The 20,743-nt window shown below is 37.3% G+C and overlaps 3 protein-coding genes and 2 pseudogenes across 3 annotated transcripts; 1 reads left to right on the top strand and 4 right to left on the bottom strand.

Moving 5' to 3' along the window:
- Nucleotides 1–3,744: 3,744 nt before the first annotated feature.
- Nucleotides 3,745–6,214, bottom strand: LOC129370934 (39S ribosomal protein L17, mitochondrial-like). Its single transcript, XM_055047218.1, is given in 4 exon segments — nt 3,745–4,160; nt 4,256–4,324; nt 5,846–5,951; nt 5,953–6,214. Coding segments are annotated over 4 exon segments (501 nt in total). The 5' UTR covers nt 6,018–6,214; the 3' UTR covers nt 3,745–3,899.
- Nucleotides 6,215–7,709: 1,495 nt separating this feature from the next.
- LOC129370829 (trypsin-2-like) lies at nt 7,710–9,135 on the bottom strand. Its single transcript, XM_055047036.1, has 6 exons — nt 9,055–9,135; nt 8,817–8,967; nt 8,470–8,720; nt 8,227–8,363; nt 7,970–8,071; nt 7,710–7,856 (listed from the first exon to the last, which is right to left on the bottom strand). Exons 1-6 carry the CDS (start codon nt 9,092–9,094, stop codon nt 7,785–7,787), a joined length of 753 nt encoding a protein of 250 aa, XP_054903011.1. The 5' UTR covers nt 9,095–9,135; the 3' UTR covers nt 7,710–7,784.
- Nucleotides 9,136–11,962: 2,827 nt separating this feature from the next.
- On the bottom strand, nt 11,963–13,345 carry LOC129370830 (trypsin-2-like). Its single transcript, XM_055047039.1, is given in 7 exon segments — nt 11,963–12,110; nt 12,220–12,321; nt 12,476–12,612; nt 12,720–12,970; nt 13,069–13,219; nt 13,307–13,327; nt 13,330–13,345. Coding segments are annotated over 7 exon segments (726 nt in total). The 3' UTR covers nt 11,963–12,062.
- A 1,760-nt stretch (nt 13,346–15,105) lies between these two features.
- LOC129370858 (trypsin-1-like) lies at nt 15,106–16,549 on the top strand (annotated as a pseudogene).
- Nucleotides 16,550–18,613: 2,064 nt separating this feature from the next.
- On the bottom strand, nt 18,614–20,100 carry LOC129370828 (trypsin-2-like; annotated as a pseudogene).
- Between the last annotated feature and the right edge of the window lie 643 nt (nt 20,101–20,743).

Below are 20,743 nucleotides of genomic sequence, written 5' to 3'. Positions count from 1 at the left end.
AAAATGATCTATGGACAGAAAGAGGGTGAATAGTTTATCAACAACATTGACAATGTGACAATATTATTTATAAGTGACCATGTAACCTTGTTAAAATCTTGAACAAATTGACATAAGTCAGTTACAGTATAAAGTAAAGCTCTATTGTTCAGCATATCCTTTCATTGGTTTGTCAATCAGAGCACCCTAAAGATACATAATAGTTTTGATGACAGTGCTGTCCATAATAATAATAAAGCCGAATACCTGCCCATGCCTCGTAAAATATCATTTATACTGGGCTGTTTTTGGTTAGTTTCACTGGAGTGCAGAATATTCCTGATTTTAACTGTTATGTCTGTGTTTGTGGATGTTAGTGAATATACTGATTCAATACAGCACAAGGACGGGGTGACGCTGAAGTTAGTCACAAGTCATGATTTCAACTTTATTTGGTTAATTCTTCTTGGACAGACTTCAATCAAAATGGGAATTCTGTGATTTTAAAAACAGTGACGCCTTTGCATGTTTTGGTAATTGGATTTTCAAAAAATGAACAAAAAAAAATCAGGAATGACTAACATTGAATGATTTGATTTTAATATTAAGAGCATATTAAATTGAAATGTAAGCCGTTTTTTGTCTTGCGTAGTGAAAAGAAGTTGAGCAGAAATGTAACTTTAATTTTATATGATTTATATTTAAATCCTAAGATATTTGCAATTGACCAGTTTACTTTGCATTCCTATTTAACCAACCAACACTACAATGGTTGCATGTCGTGATACTTGGAGGCTCTGGTCCTTCTGTCCACTTCAAACATCTTATGTATATATTTTTATTATTTGGACAAGAATACATCAAATCTTCTTTAATTTGTGACATAAAATCTTGTTTTTCTTTGCTGATTATTTAAATTATTTTAACGTAAAGGATGACATTTAAATGCCTGCTCCTCTGGTTTCAACTACAAAACAATAGAAGGTTGCATTTCACTTTTATATGTTTTATTTTAAAACTAAAATCAAATAACCTCCTTTTTTTGTTGCTGTTTTCAATTCTTGGTTTCAACAAGCAGGAACCCAACAGGCTGTTTCTGTCTTCAGTGTTTTAAAGAAGGAACTTTATTCTCACCCGTCTTGTATCAGAACCATAAATCATTACATTTGTTGGCTTTTTACACCTTAATGTTTAAGCTGTGCAAAAAGCTGAACAAATATTCATAAAATTTTTATCCCCTTATATTGGGAAAAAAAGTCTTGTAGAAGAAGCTGTGAAAGCAGCAACATAACTGTACATTTTGTCTGTCCTGCATGGAGCACTTTAATGTTCCTGGTCTTGGTCTGTTTATTTGTGCGGATCCATCTTATAGGACTGCTTTAAAAACCTGTATTCACGCTTCATGGAGATTATTCCTACTTGTAAATATGGACTGAAATGGTTTTTTAGACATTTTGGGGAATGATTCGTGCTTTGTTCGAAAAATCCGGTGGTTTTATCTTGAATTAGAGAAACTGTTGTGCTCAGCTTCGAGCCGTGAGATTAATCTGTGGGAAATTTGTTGTCATGGAGTACCGATGTTAGGACTGTGGTGTAACCTGTAGGAGTGTTTCCAGAAGTGTAACTTTGTGAAACTGACAGATACTTGAATACTAATTGTTGCTTCTGAATATGTCTGGTTTGTATTTGGCACGTCTGCCACTTTGTCTGCTGTTGCCATGACTTGACTGAACGGACACAGAGAGACGGGGGGAGGCGCACTGATATCGGAACGTTGCTTAAGCTTCGTCGATGCTCACGTTTGATTTGTCATAAAGTGTTGTGGAGAAAGAACTTGAAGAAAAGATTTATGTGTGCATGACGGAGAACAGCACAGCTTACAGAGCGATCTGGTTAAGAGCACATCACAAAAGCACCATTCAGATGCATTTTAATGGTGTCAAATAATATTAATTATAAAGATGCTGTACATATATCCTTTTTCTCAAAATAACTAATTAAAATATGGTTTTATTTAAAGCATTGTCTGGCTGTTTTATTTGCTTGCTGTGTTGATTTGGGAGCTTGTGGCGTTCCAGTGAGGAACCAGGGCACCAGTCCAAACACTTGATCTGATATTTGTTTATCGTGTTTGGGATTTGTTCTCATTACGAGGGTCTATTAAAGTAAAACGCCCTAAGGACGGTTTTCAGCCTCGTCCTGATCTGAAGCGCGCAGACCTAAATGTTTTGCAGTCGTTACCGATATGTTGATCTGTCTAATTGAACTATCCAAAGCTATTACTGAGCTTTCAGTGAATGTCCTGCGATTAGATCTTTATTTTCTTTCTGTTGTGATTCAGTCTAAATTTATATTTGAAAGACTTCCTTTAACCTGTTTTTTTTTTTCCATTTTAGGGAAAGTTTTTGTCATCATTTTGAACTAAATACACCTTTTTGTCTCCAGACTCTAAGCGCTAATTGAAGTGGAGATAATTAATGTTGCCTCCTAATAAATTACAGTCTCTTTGAAAGATGAAGGTATTTCTCATATAAATACAATGTAGAATCATTACACAGTGCGATGTTTTTTTGTTTTTTTTTTGATTGTCAAGGATTTTAATTTACAGCTAATTAAGAACCAAAATGAGAATTTTTAAATTAAGGATGTTCAAACTGTGGTTCTGGTGCTGTTTGTGGTCTTGTTTGCAGAATCATCTTGAATCAGCCACATTGAAGGCTTTTCAAGTGTGACAGGCCTGATTAAGGTCAGGCCCCAAAATCACAATCAGATTTAAGACCAGACTTTGACTAGGCCAGTCAAAACTCCTTATTTTTCATTTATTCAGAGGTGGACTTCATTCTATTCTTCACCAACCAACACACTTCAACCACCATGTTTGTGTAGTTTGTTGATCCTTTGCTAAAATTATTTTTGGTTTTATGTCAGATAATAATGTGATTTACATCAGTGAATAGAATATTTTCTGAAAGGTCTTGTGATCTGTCACAATGTTTTTTTTATATTGACCTGATATGGTCCTTTGTTTATTTTTTAACTCTTCCATCGATAGAATTTGTGCTAAACCTTTTTGTCCTTCTTCAATCAGGAATACTAACCTCAACTGAGGTAAATGAGACCTGCAGATCTGAAATACAACAAAAAAAATAGCATGCACAGGAACTGCAGGAACCGAACAGTACTGCAGATTCACTGATACAAAATTATTTTTGACATTCACTTACAGCAGGAATTAAGATTTCAGGAGCGACTAAAAAAATAATGTCAGGTGAAACAAGAAAAGGCTAGACGTGTCTTAATGCATAAACTTCAAGCTTTTAAGACTGAAAGAACATTTTTTGCATCACTCAACTTTTAACTATTTTTGTAACTTTATTTTACTCATAGGGAAACACATATTTGAATTCTGTGTGATGGTTTTGTGGTTTCACTCATGATCAACCTTTATGAAGGGAGCAGAATTTGTTGTCCACAGCCCAAATTCCCTGTTTTACAACTCATTATCAGAATCCTCTGTTTAACTGTTCAAAGCTCATCAGATTATTTTGTGCATAATTGTTTTAAAGAGGTTCAGACACATTTTATTGGAAATCAATAACCTTTTCATGCAACAGTTAGCAGCAGGCGATTTCATTGATTTTTTTTTTTGCCTCAAATTTAACAGATGCCTATGCAACAGCAGTTTTCATCTTCTTTAGAAGATCCATGACCAGAACCTGCATTAATTTAAACTCAAACAGTGAAGACATAAGACAAACCTGGAACTTTAGTTTGGAAAATTAAACTTTATTATCACAATCAGAATTATTATTTTACAGATCAGTTCTTGTTTTCAGATCACATTGGAGTTTTAAAACTGGACATGTGAAGATGTAATGAGGCTCTTTCTACAACCTGAGAAAACAAAAACATGGAAGTATTTAGGCTTCAGTAGCCAACAGTTTTGCCCTCGCCCTTTCCTCTCTGTAGCCTTTGAGGAGCTGGTTGATGAGAGTCAGTTCATTTTCCTTCTTCACAGGATAAAGAGGTGGAAACGGGTTGCCTTTGTACTCCAACACAGCCATCTGGGCTCTGTCCAGGTTCTCTCTGTTGGGGATCCGAGCCATCCGCGTGTAGCCAGTTGAATGGTTTTCAAAACGCGGAGCGAGGACTTTAAAGAGCTTCGGGACGAGATCCTTTTCCTGGAGAGAGGGAGCAGGAGGTAAACTTCAAACAAACTCCTCTCCATTACTCAGCTTTTACCTTCACAAGGATGAAGAGAGCTGCAAACACGCACCGTGAGCCAAAAACTGGCCATTTTCATCGCCTTCTCATCTGTGTCTCCTTTCTTGGCATAGTCGATCAGCTGGGAAGATGAAACAAAAAATATCCACAGACTTAATGTGTAAAAGAATTCAGATCGTGCTGCGTGATTACATTTGCAAACAGGTAGCAGAGTTTCTACGTAAGGTTCAACCAGACTTCAGGAGAATCTGCAGGATTACGAGAAAGCTTTACTAAAGCCCAAAGCTAGGCTTAAACATACGGAGCAAACCTGGTACAGACGAGGCTTAGCTGAGCTGCAGATGAGGGACAGATTTTATAATTTGACTTTTAATAAGTGCAGATATTTAACAAATTTCCTGGTAGAAAATATAAATGAGCAACTTCAGAGCTGTGTGATCTTTGAAGAAGATCCCAATAGATGCAATATTTGAATAGAAGTATGAAAAATGAAACAAAGCATTATATTTTTAGACACTTAAATATATACAATGTTGCTGTATTGTCTAAAGAGATATTGTTTTCTCAGCAGAAAACAATATAATATATATTATAAAACAACTAGGTAATAAAAAGCAATTTTACTAAAAATTAGACACAGGGGAGCGTTAACCTTTCGTTTGGCTGATCACACGTTTCATTTTAGCAATGAAAATAGCTGATAGTTGTCGGATTCAGAGCTGTGTGATCTGTTTATTGATGACATGAGGATTATTAGAAAAATCTGTGGAGAAGGACATTAGCAGCCTCAGCAGCAGTAAAGAGGATACATGTTCAAACACCCTCAGGGCAAAAAAAGGAGTTTGGAGTTTAGGCCTGTGCAGGAGCTCCACCTTCTGGGTCTGCTTTAAGCTCGGTGGTGAGAAATGTTGGCGAGATTTCACTAAGTCTAGCAGAAACAGAAAGGCAGAAGTCTTCTTGCATCTGTTTGCATCTGCAGAGTGTCTAAAGCTCTTTAAATATTTCTACTATATGTTGTTTCTTCATGGGAAAAACAATATAAATGCATTCAGCAGCACAATCTGACAAAATAAGACAATGTTATTCCTATACAGATGAAACCAAATAAAATGTAACCTTTGGTCCTGTCTGTCTCACATTAAATCAAATGAACATTTCCCATTCTATGTCAGTTAAGAGTTTAATGAAATTATGTCTATTTGTTAAATGCCAGAATCTGGTATAATTGCTTTCTACACTGTAGGACTTGGGTCAGGCATTTTTGGTTATTCTTCCCTCCCACAAAGCATGAAAATGTAATTATTTCAAAATACCATTAAGCGGATTGAAATGAACAAGAATATGAAACTTTTAGTTCAATTTATTGTCAGTAAGAAGCAGATTTGAGTCTCATTTAAGGTTTCAGTTAATAGATAATCTGCATCTTTAATTAACTGGAAAAGTAAAAATAAAGGCGTACATGAAAACTAACAAATAAAAATGTTTCCGTCTTTTTAAGCAACAGCGTCTTTTAAAATGTGGAATTTGGGAACATTCAAGCTTGTAAGAGATAATTTGCTTGAGCTCCAGAGAAACGGGTCAGAGGAGCCGATGTTTCTGTCCGGCCAGGAGAACCGGGCCTCGCCCTGCCGGACTTCCTCACCTTCTCGGCGTAGAATCGGACTTCATCGGCTCTGACCTTCGTGGTTTCTATCCTCTCGTGTCGGACCAGTCCAGTCAGGATGTTCCGGAGCATGTTGATGCGGGACCGGGCCCAGGCCCATCCTCCTGGCCACCCGGCCGTGGGAGATTAGCATCCGCAGCGTGAGGCGCATCGCGTCGCGTGGGTTCCACCACACAAAGAACCTCCACGTTAAACACAAATGATCTATAAAAAATAACAATACACCACGTACCCAATAGAGCTGCGTCAGTCTGACTTTTACAAAAAAAGAGGTGATATTAAGTAAAAACAAACATCTCAGTCGCTCTATGGTGACTTTACTGTCTTTGACATTGTGCGTCGGCGAGAATGTCCGACCTGCTCACGAAACAAGGAAAACACAGTTCCGCTTAATCATACGTAATAAACATGATAACCAACGCTTACTTTTCAAATGAATGAATGAATTAACGAATAAATAAATAAATAATAAATAAACAAATAAATAAATAAATAAACAAATAAATAAACAAATAAAAGTAGAAAAAGAATGCATATAAAAGTAGAAAAAGAATGCATATGCATGTCCACTCATATGTGTGGACAGTTTATTTTTTCCTAAGTACTGTTGCACAGCAAGATGGTACGATTCCCGGCCTCGGGTCTTTCTGCATGGAGTTTGCATGTTCTCCCTGTGCATGCATGGATTATCTTCGGGTACTCCGGCTTCCTCTCACAGTCCAAAAACATGACTGTTAGGTAAATTGGTCTCTCCAAATTCTCCCTAGGTGTGAGTGTGTGTGTGTGTGTGCATGGTTGTTTGTCCTGTCTGTCTCTGTGATTCCCTACGACAGGCTGGCGCCCTGTCCAGGGTGAACCCTGCCTCTCGCCTGGAACGCAGCTGGAGATAGGCACTAGTCCCCCTCCCAATTCCACTAGGGACAAGAGTGTACAGAAAATGGATGAGTGGCTTATTTTCCCTACATCTATTGAATACATTGTGTAACTAAATTACAGAATTATTTAGTAAAATATAATATTGCAGTTAACAGCATAGTAAGAATTTACCACACATATCCATGCTTGATGAAAACAAATAAAAAACAAAACAAAAACCAGTTGCTTATTTTCAGTCTCAGCATGAACACTGGGGTGAATTTTCTCCATGCATCCTGAACTCCTAAGAAACAGCTCCCTGCTGATCTGCATTACACAACTGCTTATTTCCCAGGTAGGGGTTCTGGAGAACAAAGATGTTCAGTGTAAGTGATTAGGATACATTTCAAATAAATAGCATATTTAAATTTCAAAGGCAGACTCTAAGCCCTGACAGGACTTCTTGCTTCATTCGACATTCAGCAGGGAAGCATAACATCAACAGTTTTCTCAGTTGATATATTTCCAATAATATTATGGAGATGGAATTCACATCAGGTGCCTGTGACAATCCTACCTCCTCCCCTCCCTCGACTCCAATGATAACACAGAAGCAAACAAACATATGTCTATTGTAGAAGTTTTACTTTTTCCACTAAAAGTAAGTTTTGTGGTGTAGTACTGTTCTAAAAAGCTTTTCTTAGTACATCCTAGGCAAAAAGCCCCTGATGCATCTTTTCATTCATTCAATCTTCAATAATTTGGAATGTGCTAGAGCTACACATTAAAAAAGCCCCCACCGCAATGGTCCATCCTCCAAAGTCTGTCAAATCAGTCTATCAGACAGTGCTATTACCCTGATCCCATAGCTCAATACAGGTGTAAAAGATGACATCTGTTATGTTAAGAGTATCTCAAAGCTGTGCATAAAATGTGGGAAGAACATGTAGAAAAAGAAAAGCACAAGATGACACAAAGTCAAAAGATATTAGGTTCTATGATTTATTTATTGGTGTCAAAGTATCTGCATGATGTTCAGGATGATGGTAGACAAACGGCAGCATTAGATGGCTATAGAAGGATCCAGTTTATAGCTGGCCATGGTGTTCTGCAGCCAATCATTGAAGAGGCAGACCTGTGAAAAAAGACAGTAAACAGATTAGGACAAGGACGATGTATTTGAAAAAAGAAACCAAACGAATTGTATGTTTCTGTATAATTTGAAATACAAAGACAATTTTGTTTTACCTTGGCGTAGACACCAGGGTGGTCTCTCTCAGCACATCCATAGCCCCAGGAAACAACTCCCTGCAGCTGACCATTGCACACAACAGGGCCACCAGAATCACCCTGAAAACAAAACAGATGAAAATGATTGAAACTTATGAATAGTAAATTAAAATTTCTAAGTTAGAAATTGCTGGAAAGATATTTCCAAGATTAATGGAACAGCAGCTGAAGTGTCCTGTTCAAATCTCAGAATATGGATCTAAATTGCTCCTTACCTGGCAGGAGTCCTTGCCTCCCTCCAGGTATCCGGCACAGAACATGGCATCGGTGATCATTCCAGGGTAGGAGTTGTTACAATCCCTGTCAGACAGGATGGGGATCTCCAGACACTGCAGCTTGTTCTTGTCAGCAGCTGAGTTGTGTGAAGCAAAACATCAGATTAGTCTCTAATATAAGCCGGAGAAATCAGATTTGAAGCACTCTTTAAGTCTGAGAATCAGCATGTAGGTGTTACTCACTGGAGCTCATGGTGTTGCCCCAGCCAGAAACTTTGCACATGGTACCAGCAGGAGCACAGCTACTGGGCAGAGACACAGGCTGCACGTACTGGTTGAGGGTGGCGGCCCTGCTGAGCTTGATCAGCATGATGTCATTGTCAATGGTGTAGCTATCGTAACCGGGGTGACGGATGACAGAAGCGGAGCTGATGAACTGCTCGGTTCCCTCAGTGATGCCGATGTGGTGCTCTCCCAGACGCACTTCAACACGGCTGCAAAGAGTTAAACAGAGAGTGAGAACAAACACACACAAGATGGCTAATCCAATCTGACCTTCTGTCATAAGAGGAGGGACGTTGAGCACTTACGACTTGTAGCAGTGAGCAGCAGACACAACCCAGAACTCGTTGACCAGGGAGCCACCGCAGAAGTGGTAGCCGGAGTTCAGAGACACCTGATGAGGCTGAGAGTAGGGTGTGCACTCATACCCTCCGACGATCTTGTCGTCCTCCAAGGCAACTAAAGACACAAACAAATAAAATCCAGTGTTAAACTAGTATGTTGGATAACATAGTTTATCCAATGCTGATAAAAAGACAAACTTACAAGCAGCTCCAATGAGCAGAACAAACACCAGAGACCTCATGGTTGCTGAGTGATCTTGTTGATGAGAGAACTTTGTCTGGAGTCCTGGTTTATATAGGAAGGTGGTTTGAGCTTTTCTTATGAGGAAACCTCCCTCTGTTATCTGTGGCCAACCAGCTTCCAGAACAAACCACTGAATGTTGGAAAAACAAACATTTTTTTTAAAGAACCTTCAGATATGCAGCTGGAGATGGAGATCAATACATGATTTAAAGATAATCATAAAGATGGAGAGGATTCTTTAAAACATTCCTCAGATTTACATTTGTTTTTTATAAGATGTGCGACTATTTAGGAGTTTTTTCTTCGTGCAGACTTCTGGTCATCATAAAAAATCAACCTGGGGAACAGTTGTACATTTAATGAAATGTTAATAAAAAATACATTTCAGACCCAGTTTTACAACATTATATTATGAACAAGTATTTTTATCTATTTATTTATTTAATTTTTATTTCACTCATTCTTATGCCATGTTAATTCTGGTAACACTACTGATAATGATTGACAGCATTGCCTTGAGCATTATTGGTATCATGTGAATTTACCATCTGTGTCAATCAGATTGGGTTAAATATTGTTAAAAGTCCAGCAAAATGTTCTGAAGGAGACATTCATATCAGGCTGCTGATAGTGACTATTAATATGACTTTTTCCCCTTTGACGGCAAGAATTGGAACAATTGGGTCTTTTGAGACAGAAGAGTGCAATACTACTGCAAAAGGAAGATGATGTTAAGTTCTGGAGGGAGGATGCTTCAGTGGTTCTATACTGATCTTGGTGGAGTCTAATAGTTATTAACAAATAATTCCTGTTTGGTTACCACATTTAAAACCATGGAGTTTGGACTGCTGGAATGAAATTTGTGTTAACCGTTTTGCAAAAGAGTAAGAAAAATATGTCTAACCAATGACACCAATGTCCATTTATTAACACGTTTACAAGAGTTTTTTTCTGCTATACTGAAATAGTGATGATGAAAACTGAGTGATCCCAATTCATTTTAGCAGGTCAAAGCAGTAAAGAAAAAACATAACCTGCCAAAGTGTGTCACTTGTTTAGAATGGACAGTTCATTCCTCAAAAACATGTGTTCATATCAAAGTGTCAGTGGCGTCTAAATAAAAAGCCTTTACACCATATTTGTCTCTAAGATTGTCAAGTAGTTCCAACAGTTCACCACATAGATCTTTGTGACAGTACCTGAACATATGATACACCAATTTCACAGCAACTTAAGTCTACAGTAAGTGAGGTAAGGTAATGTAAGACACTGAACACAATGCTTTGTATTTTTACTGTATATTTTCTTTGAGTACAAACTTATTTTTTTGGGTAAAACTGTTGAAAACAACTTTAAACAACAGCACCAGAGAAAACAAGTGAAAGCTGCAGTTTACATGAGAAAAATTATTCAATCTGGCAGACATTATATTTGACACAATTAGTAGGAAATGCATAAAAAAAATTCAGATTTTCAGAATTAATCCAACGGTTTTATATCCCAGTTGGTAAAAAAGATTTACATCTGAAGGGATTGAAATGAATTACAGAATTTGTAATTATCCTCCTAACTTGCATGTGGTGACAGGAGTAAAAAAACTCCCTTAATATGGAAAAAAAAAACACTAACAAAACTTAGCTCACTGTGAGCAGCTATCTGCCACTAACTACTGGAGACAAAGTAGATGGTGGTCAGAGGAGCCGGTGGTGCAGGTGCATAATAGTCTCTCCTCTGTCAGAATGCCCCAGAGCAGCAGTGGCTACCATTCAGTGGGGCGCCACTTTCAGTGTGTAAATGGGTGAACCACTGAATGCAGTGTGAACTGCTTTGGGATCCTCTGGACTTAATAAAACGCTAAACAAGTACAAGCCATTTACCCGTTTTGCCATAAATAAAGAAAAACCCACAATGACTTTCTGTGATAAAGAAGTAAAGAGGCAATACATCCATAAGTAGCTTCATTTTGGTGTGAAATTCAGCTGAATATATGAGCACTAAGGCAGGAATAAAATTCATTACCCCCCAAAAAAGAGTATGTTTAAAAAGTGATAGTAATAACTCTTTCAATTGTTTTGTCTAGGAAGGACACTGGGTTAAATACAGAAAGGCACAGTCAAGTTTATTATCTATAAAAAGAAAACATAAAGCTATTGACAGCAATCACTTTTCTGATGTCCATCGTTACATTTAAGCAAAAATACTGGGCCAAATAGAATAAAACTCAGCAAAAACCCAAACGTAAATCCAGAATAGTTTGCCGATGGCAGACAAGACGTAAGTGGATATTGGTAGAAGAATAAATAAAACAGAGAAAGAAATGACTATCAGTATATCCTCCAACAACAGAAGCTTATATCATCATAAGAACAGAGAAAGCTCAGACTATCCCAAGTCTTTAACAATAAGCAATACAAAAAAATATATACAAGCTCCATCTCACAGGCAAGGCGTCTGCCTCACAGACAAAAAAGGAGCTGATTGCATAGAGAAATCTACCTTCCACTCTCCTTTTAGAAACACTAAGAGCCATAAATAAAATAAATATATGAACACTGAACAAATCAGTCTATCAGTCAGTGCTATCACCCTGATCCCATAGCTCAATACAGCTGACTTTTTTTTTTTTTTTGGTTACCATTTAATAAAGTTATTTTACAGTAATTCTTGATTTCTCATGAATATAATTAGAAATGTACTGATTTTTAAGATGATTTTTTCTGTGGAACCATAGAGGTTTCTTGCAGAACCAGTGGAAAATTTTCAGCATTATAACATCTGTTATGTTAAGATATCTCAAAGCTGTGCATAAAATGTGGGAAGAACATGTAGAAAAAGAAAAGCACAAGATGACACAAAGTCAAAGATATTAGGTTCTATGATTTATTTATTGGTGTCAAAGTATCTGCATGATGTTCAGGATGATGGTAGACAAACGGCAGCATTAGATGGCTATAGAAGGATCCAGTTTAGTAGCTGGCCATGGTGTTCTGCAGCCAATCATTGAAGAGGCAGACCTGTGAAAAAAGACAGTAAAACAGATTAGGACAATGTATTTTGAAAAAAGAAACCAAACGAATTGTATGTTTCTGTATAATTTGAAATACAAAGACAATTTTGTTTTACCTTGGCATAGACACCAGGGTGGTCTCTCTCAGCACATCCATAGCCCCAGGAAACAACTCCCTGCAGCTGACCATTGCACACAACAGGGCCACCAGAATCACCCTGACAACAAAACAGATGAAAATGATTGAACTTATGAATAGTAAATTAAAATTTCTAAGTTAGAAATTGCTGGAAAGATATTTCCAAGATTAATGGAACAGCAGCTGAAGTGTCCTGTTCAAATCTCAGAATATGGATCTAAATTGCTCCGTACCTGGCAGGAGTCCTTGCCTCCCTCCAGGTATCCGGCACAGAACATGGCATCGGTGATCATTCCAGGGTAGGAGTTGTTACAATCCCTGTCAGACAGGATGGGGATCTCCAGACACTGCAGCTTGTTCTTGTCAGCAGCTGAGTTGTGTGAAGCAAAACATCAGATTAGTCTCTAATATAAGCCGGAGGAAATCAGATTTGAAGCACTCTTTAAGTCTGAGAATCAGCATGTAGGTGTTACTCACTGGAGCTCATGGTGTTGCCCCAGCCAGAAACTTTGCACATGGTACCAGCAGGAGCACAGCTACTGGGCAGAGACACAGGCTGCACGTACTGGTTGAGGGTGGCGGCCCTGCTGAGCTTGATCAGCATGATGTCATTGTCAATGGTGTAGCTATCGTAACCGGGGTGACGGATGACAGAAGCGGAGCTGATGAACTGCTCGGTTCCCTCAGTGATGCTGATGTGGTGCTCTCCCAGACGCACTTCAACACGGCTGCAAAGAGTTTAACAGAGAGTGAGAACAAACACACACAAGATGGCTAATCCAATCTGACCTTCTGTCATAAGACCGGAGGGACGTTGAGCACTTACGACTTGTAGCAGTGAGCAGCAGACACAACCCAGAACTCGTTGACCAGGGAGCCACCGCAGAAGTGGTAGCCGGAGTTCAGAGACACCTGATGAGGCTGAGAGTAGGGTGTGCACTCATACCCTCCGACGATCTTGTCGTCCTCCAAGGCAACTAAAGACACAAACAAATAAAATCCAGTGTTAAACTAGTATGTTGGATAACATAGTTTATCCAATGCTGATAAAAAGACAAACTTACAAGCAGCTCCAATGAGCAGAAAAACACCAGAGACCTCATGGTTGCTGAGTGATCTTGTTGATGAGAGAACTTTGTCTGGAGTCCTGGTTTATATAGGAAGGTGGTTTCAGCCTTTCTTATGAGGAAACCTCCCTCTGTTATCTGTGGCCAACCAGCTTCCAGAACAAAACCACTAAATGTTGGAAAAACAAACTTTTTTTTTGTGTTGAAGGTTGGCCTTCAGATATCCAGTTGAAAATGAAAATATATTCTCTGTATTGTTTAAATTATTTGAAAGCAGATTAACACAGATTCACTTTAACCATGACACTGTGTTGGAGATACATTTATTTGGAAATCTTTGGAAAAGTACAACTTATGTAGCATGACACTCTCAGTATCACAAATCTGTTACTTCTTTGCAGCAATTTTGACTAAGTAACATATCGTCACAAATGATTATTGATTAATAAATTTTATATTTGATATATGATGTATATTAAAAAAATATACATCATAGGGATTAATTACATAAATTTGACTTAATTTTAACATAGCTTCAGCATATCACTCTTTCTCAGTAATTTCTCAATATTCGCTGCTGATATTTTAATGTTTAATATTATTCTACACTGTTGGGCTAAAAACAGGCCGTCTCATTAATTGATTAATATCAGTAATATCAGTCAAAGTGTAATGAAGTGAAGTATTGAAAAAACTAATGGTGGAAATCTACAAATGTTTGACACACAGATTTGGGAAAATGCACACATTTTTTCCCACAGTCATGTATTTCTTACCATTGAGCTGATAAGTCTGATGAATTAGCCAATATTGTGCCAAAAATTCTTATGTTAGTACAACAACTGGGTTTGTGCTTAATAATGGTACAGACTGGATCTATTGCCTTGAAAGTCAAGGCCTAATGTGAAAAGTCCATCTGTTCTTCTTGATGGGAATATCTACAGATTCCAAAAACAATATGCAGAAAAAAATCTGTCATTATTTTAATAAAACTTACAACCAGAAACGTTTTGAGGGGAGAAAGATGATGAATATGACAGTAATTGAGGTTTTGAGAGTAGTAATAGTTGCATTTCTCCACTTTACTGTGATCTACCTAAATATTTTTTGGCATGTGGTATTACTATTTACTCTATTTTTTAAAATGTAGAACGCTTTCTAATTTTCCATTTCTCACTGTTCCAAATGCTATTTGGAAATAAAAATAAACTTTACAGGGATGTCAAAACCTCCATGACAGAATTTGTGGCTGGGAAACACACAGCTGTGTGACATCTAAAAATAGAGTTGGTAAAACATTAATACTCTGGCAATGTAAAACTTACAAAAAAAAAAAAAGCAATATCGATTTCACATATTCATCTTATTTAGGATTTCACATTTAAATGTATGTTATTTTCTGTTTACCTTTTCCTCTTTATGAATACAAATGCAACTATAACTGTGTATAGTCAGTGTTTTTACCTTATTTTGTTGGTATTAATCAAATTGTGATACTATAATTTTCATGTTTTGCAGTGCTAAAACAGTTTTTAACCTTCAAACAGAGAGGTTAAAGCAACCACTTTTTTGTTAACATTTTGTGATTTGAAAATAGCAGGACTGAACGATTGACTTTTCCTTGCAATTTTCCAAATTTACTTACATACCTCTTCTTAGGTAATATTTGAAATGAATCGCCCACATAGACTATCTGTGTTTAAAGAGCATGCTCGGACAGCCGAGGCAGCTCTCCCTAATAATATAAATCATGTTTTCAAGCAAAATCCTCTCCTCAATGAGAATACGAAGGAACCATGAAGTCACTGCTCTTCTTTCTCCTCATCGGAGCTGCTTGTGAGTGCCATGCCGATAAACCTTTTACAATATCTCTGTACTCCTATTTTAGTAATAAGATTTAGTAACTACTTGACAGCTAGTAAAGACAAAACTTTACTAGTTGCTTGTTTTATTCCTGTTACCTTTGATGACGACAAGCTCATTGGGGGTTATGAGTGCCAACCCCATTAGGTTTGTCTGCGTGGTCTCTGGTCAATGAAAACTGAGCTGTGTCTGCAGGTCACTGCAACTTTGTGTAAGTGGACTGTTGTCCTCCTGTTCCTCTAAAATGAAAAGTTTATTTGACTTATATTTGCCCTTAATGGCACATTTTGTGAGTTTTTACACCGCATTGCACCATTAAAATTATTAGGAGTGGCATTAAACTGCCCTTTGGAGAGCACAGCATTGAGGTCCACGAAGGAACCGAGCAGTTTATCAGCAGCTCTGTTGTCGTCCCTCATCCCAAATACAACCCTCAAACATTTGACAATGACATCATTCTGATGAAGCTGAGCAGGCCCGCCACCTTCAACGAGTACGTGCAGCCAGCGGCTCTGCAGACCAGATGTGTCTAGCTGGAACACAGAAGACCCAGGTAGGCTTACTACATGCACCATTCTCATATTCTTTTTCAAACTTACATTACACATTTTTAAAATTTTCTATCTGAAAGCTTGTTATGTTGGAAAATAAAAGAATTGCAAGAAATACTGAATTTATTCAGACTCCTGCCTTGACAGACCCAAAGTGCCCACACCAGTCTCTTTAAGACTGGTGTGTAAGTATGGACAAACCGAAGAAATATGCAGCTAAATAAACAAATAGAGGAGACAGATAGAGATTCTCTCTGTATATTTTTATAGAGAGAGTGCTTTCAGCCTCCTCTCTGTTTTGGGATTAGGATGGCTGATTGGAAATAAAATCCACTAAAACAAGCAGGCTCAAGTCCAAATCCACTGTAAATTAGCTAGACCTGGGCCAACCACACCACATAACCAAGAAGTAAACAACAAGATCCCAAAAGTTGGAATGAAAACCACACCTTTTAGGCCAGCAACTCACAGAATCTACATCCTAAGATTTGTTTTGTTCTTTAGCTGTAGATGATTCCAAGCTGCAGTGTGTCGACATCCCACTCATGGACTATAGTGTCTGCAGAAACTCACACCCTGGTATCATCAAGGGCTCTGTGTTCTGTGCGGGGTATCTGGAGGAAGGCAAGGACGCTTGCCAGGTATTTAAATGGGCTTATAAATCAGCATATTAAACACTTAGTAATCCACGTTTAGCTCTATTAGAATTTCAAACTGAATCCAGATACTTTGTCCCCAGAATGACTCTGATGGTCCTTCTGTGCAACGGCGAGCTGCAGGGTGTTGTGTCCTGGGGTACTGGATGTTCAAAGAACTACCAGGGTAACTTTCAAACAGAAACAAAAAAAATATATATATTGAATTGAAGTAAGGAGAGAACTTTATCTGAACTTTCACTGATTTTATTCTCTTTTAAGTCTGTCTCTGGCTTTAACAACTGGCTGTAGAGTACCAGGATCCAATCCAATCTATTCACCTGTACTACACAATAAATAAATAATTACATGTCTAGTTTAATTACCTTTTCTCCTTGTGGAATTGAAATTGTTCCAGCAAGAGAATAGGTCAATATTATTCCCATAGCTTTTTCAGGACCGGTTTGTAATTCTTTGTGACAACAGGCTTTATGGTATAAAACATATAAATATATAAATATCTTTTTGCAAAGAGTATAATGTAGGGTAAATTTGTGCTTCTCACACACATCCAGTACCGTAAATGAAAAAATAAAAATGATATCAGAACATTTCATTTAAAAATATATAATTTACTTTCAGACAGCTCAAGATACCTTAATCAAAGATTTGATGTAGTGATTTTTTAATATATAAAAATTGTGGGTTTCTGTTTTAGGGAGGAGTTCCAAAAATGACTATATCTAATCTTTCTAATAATCACATATACAATTCAATATAACAAGATTTAATTGCCGGTTTGGAGAAACTTGTTTACCAATTAAAAGCAATTAATATCCTCTTTAGTTCAAAGACTGAACTAAAGAGGATAGATGATATATTATAGATGCTATTTAATAGTTTCCGCCTTAACATGACAACAATTGTACATACATGAGGGCTGTATTAATATATTAATGACACAGTCAGCAAAATGTAATGGAAATATTTAAAACAGCAAACTACTATCTGATAAAATATCAGCGCAGATAAATATATGCACAGAATGTTGCTGGATGTCTGAATGGATTTGGGAAAATGTCTAATTTAAAGATAGTTTATAGACATAATGTTAAACTTGCAATGCCTCAAAAATATTTTTTCCTTTTTCTGTTTTTGCTCTTTCCTAATACATATATTTTTCTCTTGAAATTTTTAAATTTCCTCAGATTGGGGCACTGTATGTTGGTTTTTGACCTTTTTTACCCTTCTTCATGTCATCAGACAGGTTCTCTCTAAATAATTTAAGTCCATCATAGGGAAGCAGAGAGAGCAGCTTCAACAAACCTTATGAAAAAGAAGGTTATTCAAAATTGGTGCCTAGTGAGCCAAACAGTGTGCTTTGCAGTTAATCATGGTGGACATAAAATTGTGGTTAATATTTTTATTTCATGTTCATTTAATTAGTTGTCATTTAAACATTGTTTAAATGACATTTAAACAATGTTTTATTGTTTATTTCCCTTACGAACTAAAAAAGACCGTCATAAAAAAACACCACTTACTGATGAGGTTTGCTGCAACACCATTAATATTGCATAAAATTAAACTTATTGCAATTTATCCATTAATTATTGTGCATTTCTGAGTGTCTCTGACAATTTAGAGCTCAAAAAATGGAGCTCAAAAAGCAGCACTTATCTTTATTTGTCTGGTTGAGGAAAGCTTCAAAGTCGAAGGCTTTTAGACTCCATTTATAGCAAAAAGAGTCTGAAAAAAATGACAGATGGATCTTTTTTTGCTTTTTATGGATGTTGCAGCAGCAGAACATTGTGGGTCTTGTTCAGTAAAATGTCCGAAATGAGCAAAAAATAAACTCAAAGTGATCTCCTGATACCAAATATGTATTTTAATGTATTTTAATCATATGCATGCATACAGATTTGTGCACAGAAATCTGTATGTAAGTATTTTTCAAAAGAAATAATTAGCTTCCTGTTGTTTCTCTTTGGTATTGTCAAAGGAGATTAAAATTAATCAGATTAATGAAGAAAAGCAGCGCTATTGTTAATCAAAAAACCACCATTGAGATGTGCATATTTTGTTCCTAGTTGGCTCAATTCAGCCATTATCTGATTAATCTGATGTGTGTTTGAATCTCTCTGGTTTTAGATGGTTCCTTCTACCAATAGCAGCTTTTCCAATTTTTTTCTGAACCACCTTCAACATCCTCCTCATTATTTCTGCCTCTGTTTCCATAAAATGAGATCACAGCCTTAGCTGTATCTGGAAAGAATCTCATTGATCCAGGGCATGAGAGCACAAATTTTGGTGTAAACACCCGGGTAGTTGGGCTGAGCGCAGCCCTGACCCCAAGACACTCTTCCCTGCAGTTCTCCATTACACAACAGAGGGCCATCGGAGTAACCCTTCGCAGGACAGAGTAAGGTGGAAAAAAGAAAAAAAAATCCTTCAGAAGAGTTGTACAGTCGATCCATTTTTGTGCAATTGTGCATAAAATACCTGACAAGCATCCTTGCCTCCCTCCAGATATCCTGCACACACCATACACTCAGTGATTATGCCGGGGTAGGAGTCCTCACATTCCTTGATGGGCAATATGGGCACTTCCACACACTGGAGGTAAAATGGGTTGAACGCTGTAATTTGAGAGAAGATGGAAAAGACTTTTTTTTTTTATTTATTTCGTAGAAAGAAAAATCTCACTCACATCGCTGATATGTAAGTGCAACATCATTTATACCCCTTGAGTTACTTCACATTTTGTTGTGTTATATCCACTATACAATTATTTAAATTTAAATACAATGCATTTCAAATTAAATGCATAATATTTGATACAGAGTAGATGTGAAAAAAGCACAGATGTGTTGCACATATGCAAAAGTGAGTGTAATTTAATATTATTCATGTGCTACTCCTGCTGTGACTGAAGCCAGTAATACATCTGAAATTAGAAGAAAAAACAAACAAAACCAACAGATTATCTTCCAAGGTAAGGCACATCTCATCTTGATCAGCGTAGATGTCCCTCCATCCAGACATCATGCCCATGTCTCCAGGTGTGGGACAGGCTTTGGGTAGAGCAACAGGCTTCACAAACTCATTGAAAGCCACTGGATATGCCAGTTTCATCAGCATGATAATCGAAGGTCTGGTAATTGTAACTCTCACTCCAGTAGATGGCATCAACAGCCACGAACTGCTCAGTACCATCATGCATCCAGAAGTGATTCTCACCCAAAATGGCAATCTGTGAAAAAGGGTTGAAAAGAAGACAAGCAACACATGATTTTTATTCTGAATAGTTAAACGGAGGCATTTGTGTGTTGTGGGTGTAGAACACACTTTTGCCAGCAATTGGCAGCAGAGATGATCCACTGGTCATTAATGAGAGAGAAGTGATAGCCGATATTGAGGGACACCTTCCAGGTGTCTCTCAATGGGCTTCACACTGATAGCCTCCCACGATCTTGTCATCCAGTACGGCTGCAGCTGTGACATCAGCAAAATGCACATCTTCTTCAAGTTTCTGCAAATTTCTTTATCATAAATCAAGTTTAGATACTGTAAAGACTTTAGCTGCAGCTCCCAGGAGCAGGAAAAAAATAACATTCATTTTGTGGTTTACTTAGGACTTTCTACAACCAGAATAAATGTGGATGACCTGCTGGCCTCTGCATTTATGTGACCTCCATTGGATCCCTCCTCCTTCTCGACATCTTGTCAGCTCCACCCTCATTCACATCCACCCCAATCTCTACCCACAACTTGGTCTGTGAGTATTTTTTTTTTTGAAAACATAGCCAGGAATTATCTTAATAAAGTAAAAAGAACATAAAATATATACTTTGAAAATATGCCAACTGCTTATATCAGTTTAGTTTTTTCATGAAATTGTTCACTGGCTGACTGGGTGAAAAAAAAAAGACAGTTTTAGTCATTTCGCTGCTTCAAACACCACAGATGGCTTTATTCTCACCTTTTAAAGCTTCAAAGCTTTACTCAATAATGACCTAAACCACAGCAACACACCAGTACTTTTACTATTTACTCATTTCTTTTGCCACAGATTTTATTTACACATTCTGACTGTGAAATCTTTTTATTTATACATTTATATTTTATTTATATATTTTTTATAAACATTACGACGTTCATCGGCTTACTGGAAAATCCCCAAAACAATTAATAGTAGTTAATTGTGTGAACCCTTGAGAAGATGTACAGATGACATTAGAGGGTGTGCTGTGGTGTGGCTGGGCTGGGCAAATATGAAATGTAGTGAATGATAAGACAACAGATTTAGAGGTTAAACATTCAGTAACAAATCTAAAAACTCAGAGATAACACAGCTTCACAGAAAAAAGAAATAAAGTGAAGGC

Source organism: Poeciliopsis prolifica, unplaced genomic scaffold (assembly GCF_027474105.1).
Source record: "Poeciliopsis prolifica strain line A6 unplaced genomic scaffold, Auburn_PproV2 SCAFFOLD025, whole genome shotgun sequence".
In the NCBI taxonomy this organism is placed as follows: Eukaryota; Metazoa; Chordata; class Actinopteri; order Cyprinodontiformes; family Poeciliidae; genus Poeciliopsis; species Poeciliopsis prolifica.
Note: the sequence above shows the minus strand (reverse complement) of the source record. Positions and strands in the feature narration are given on the sequence as shown.

Coding starts and splice junctions, on each gene's coding strand:
- LOC129370829 (XM_055047036.1), bottom strand. CDS start 9,094: ATGAGGTCTCTGGTGTTTGTTCTGCTCATTGGAGCTGCTT. Junction 8,968..9,054: donor TCTGCTCATTGGAGCTGCTT/GTAAGTTTGTCT, acceptor TTGTGTCTTTAG/TTGCCTTGGAGGACGACAAG. Junction 8,072..8,226: donor GAGGCAAGGACTCCTGCCAG/GTAAGGAGCAAT, acceptor TTTTGTTTTCAG/GGTGATTCTGGTGGCCCTGT.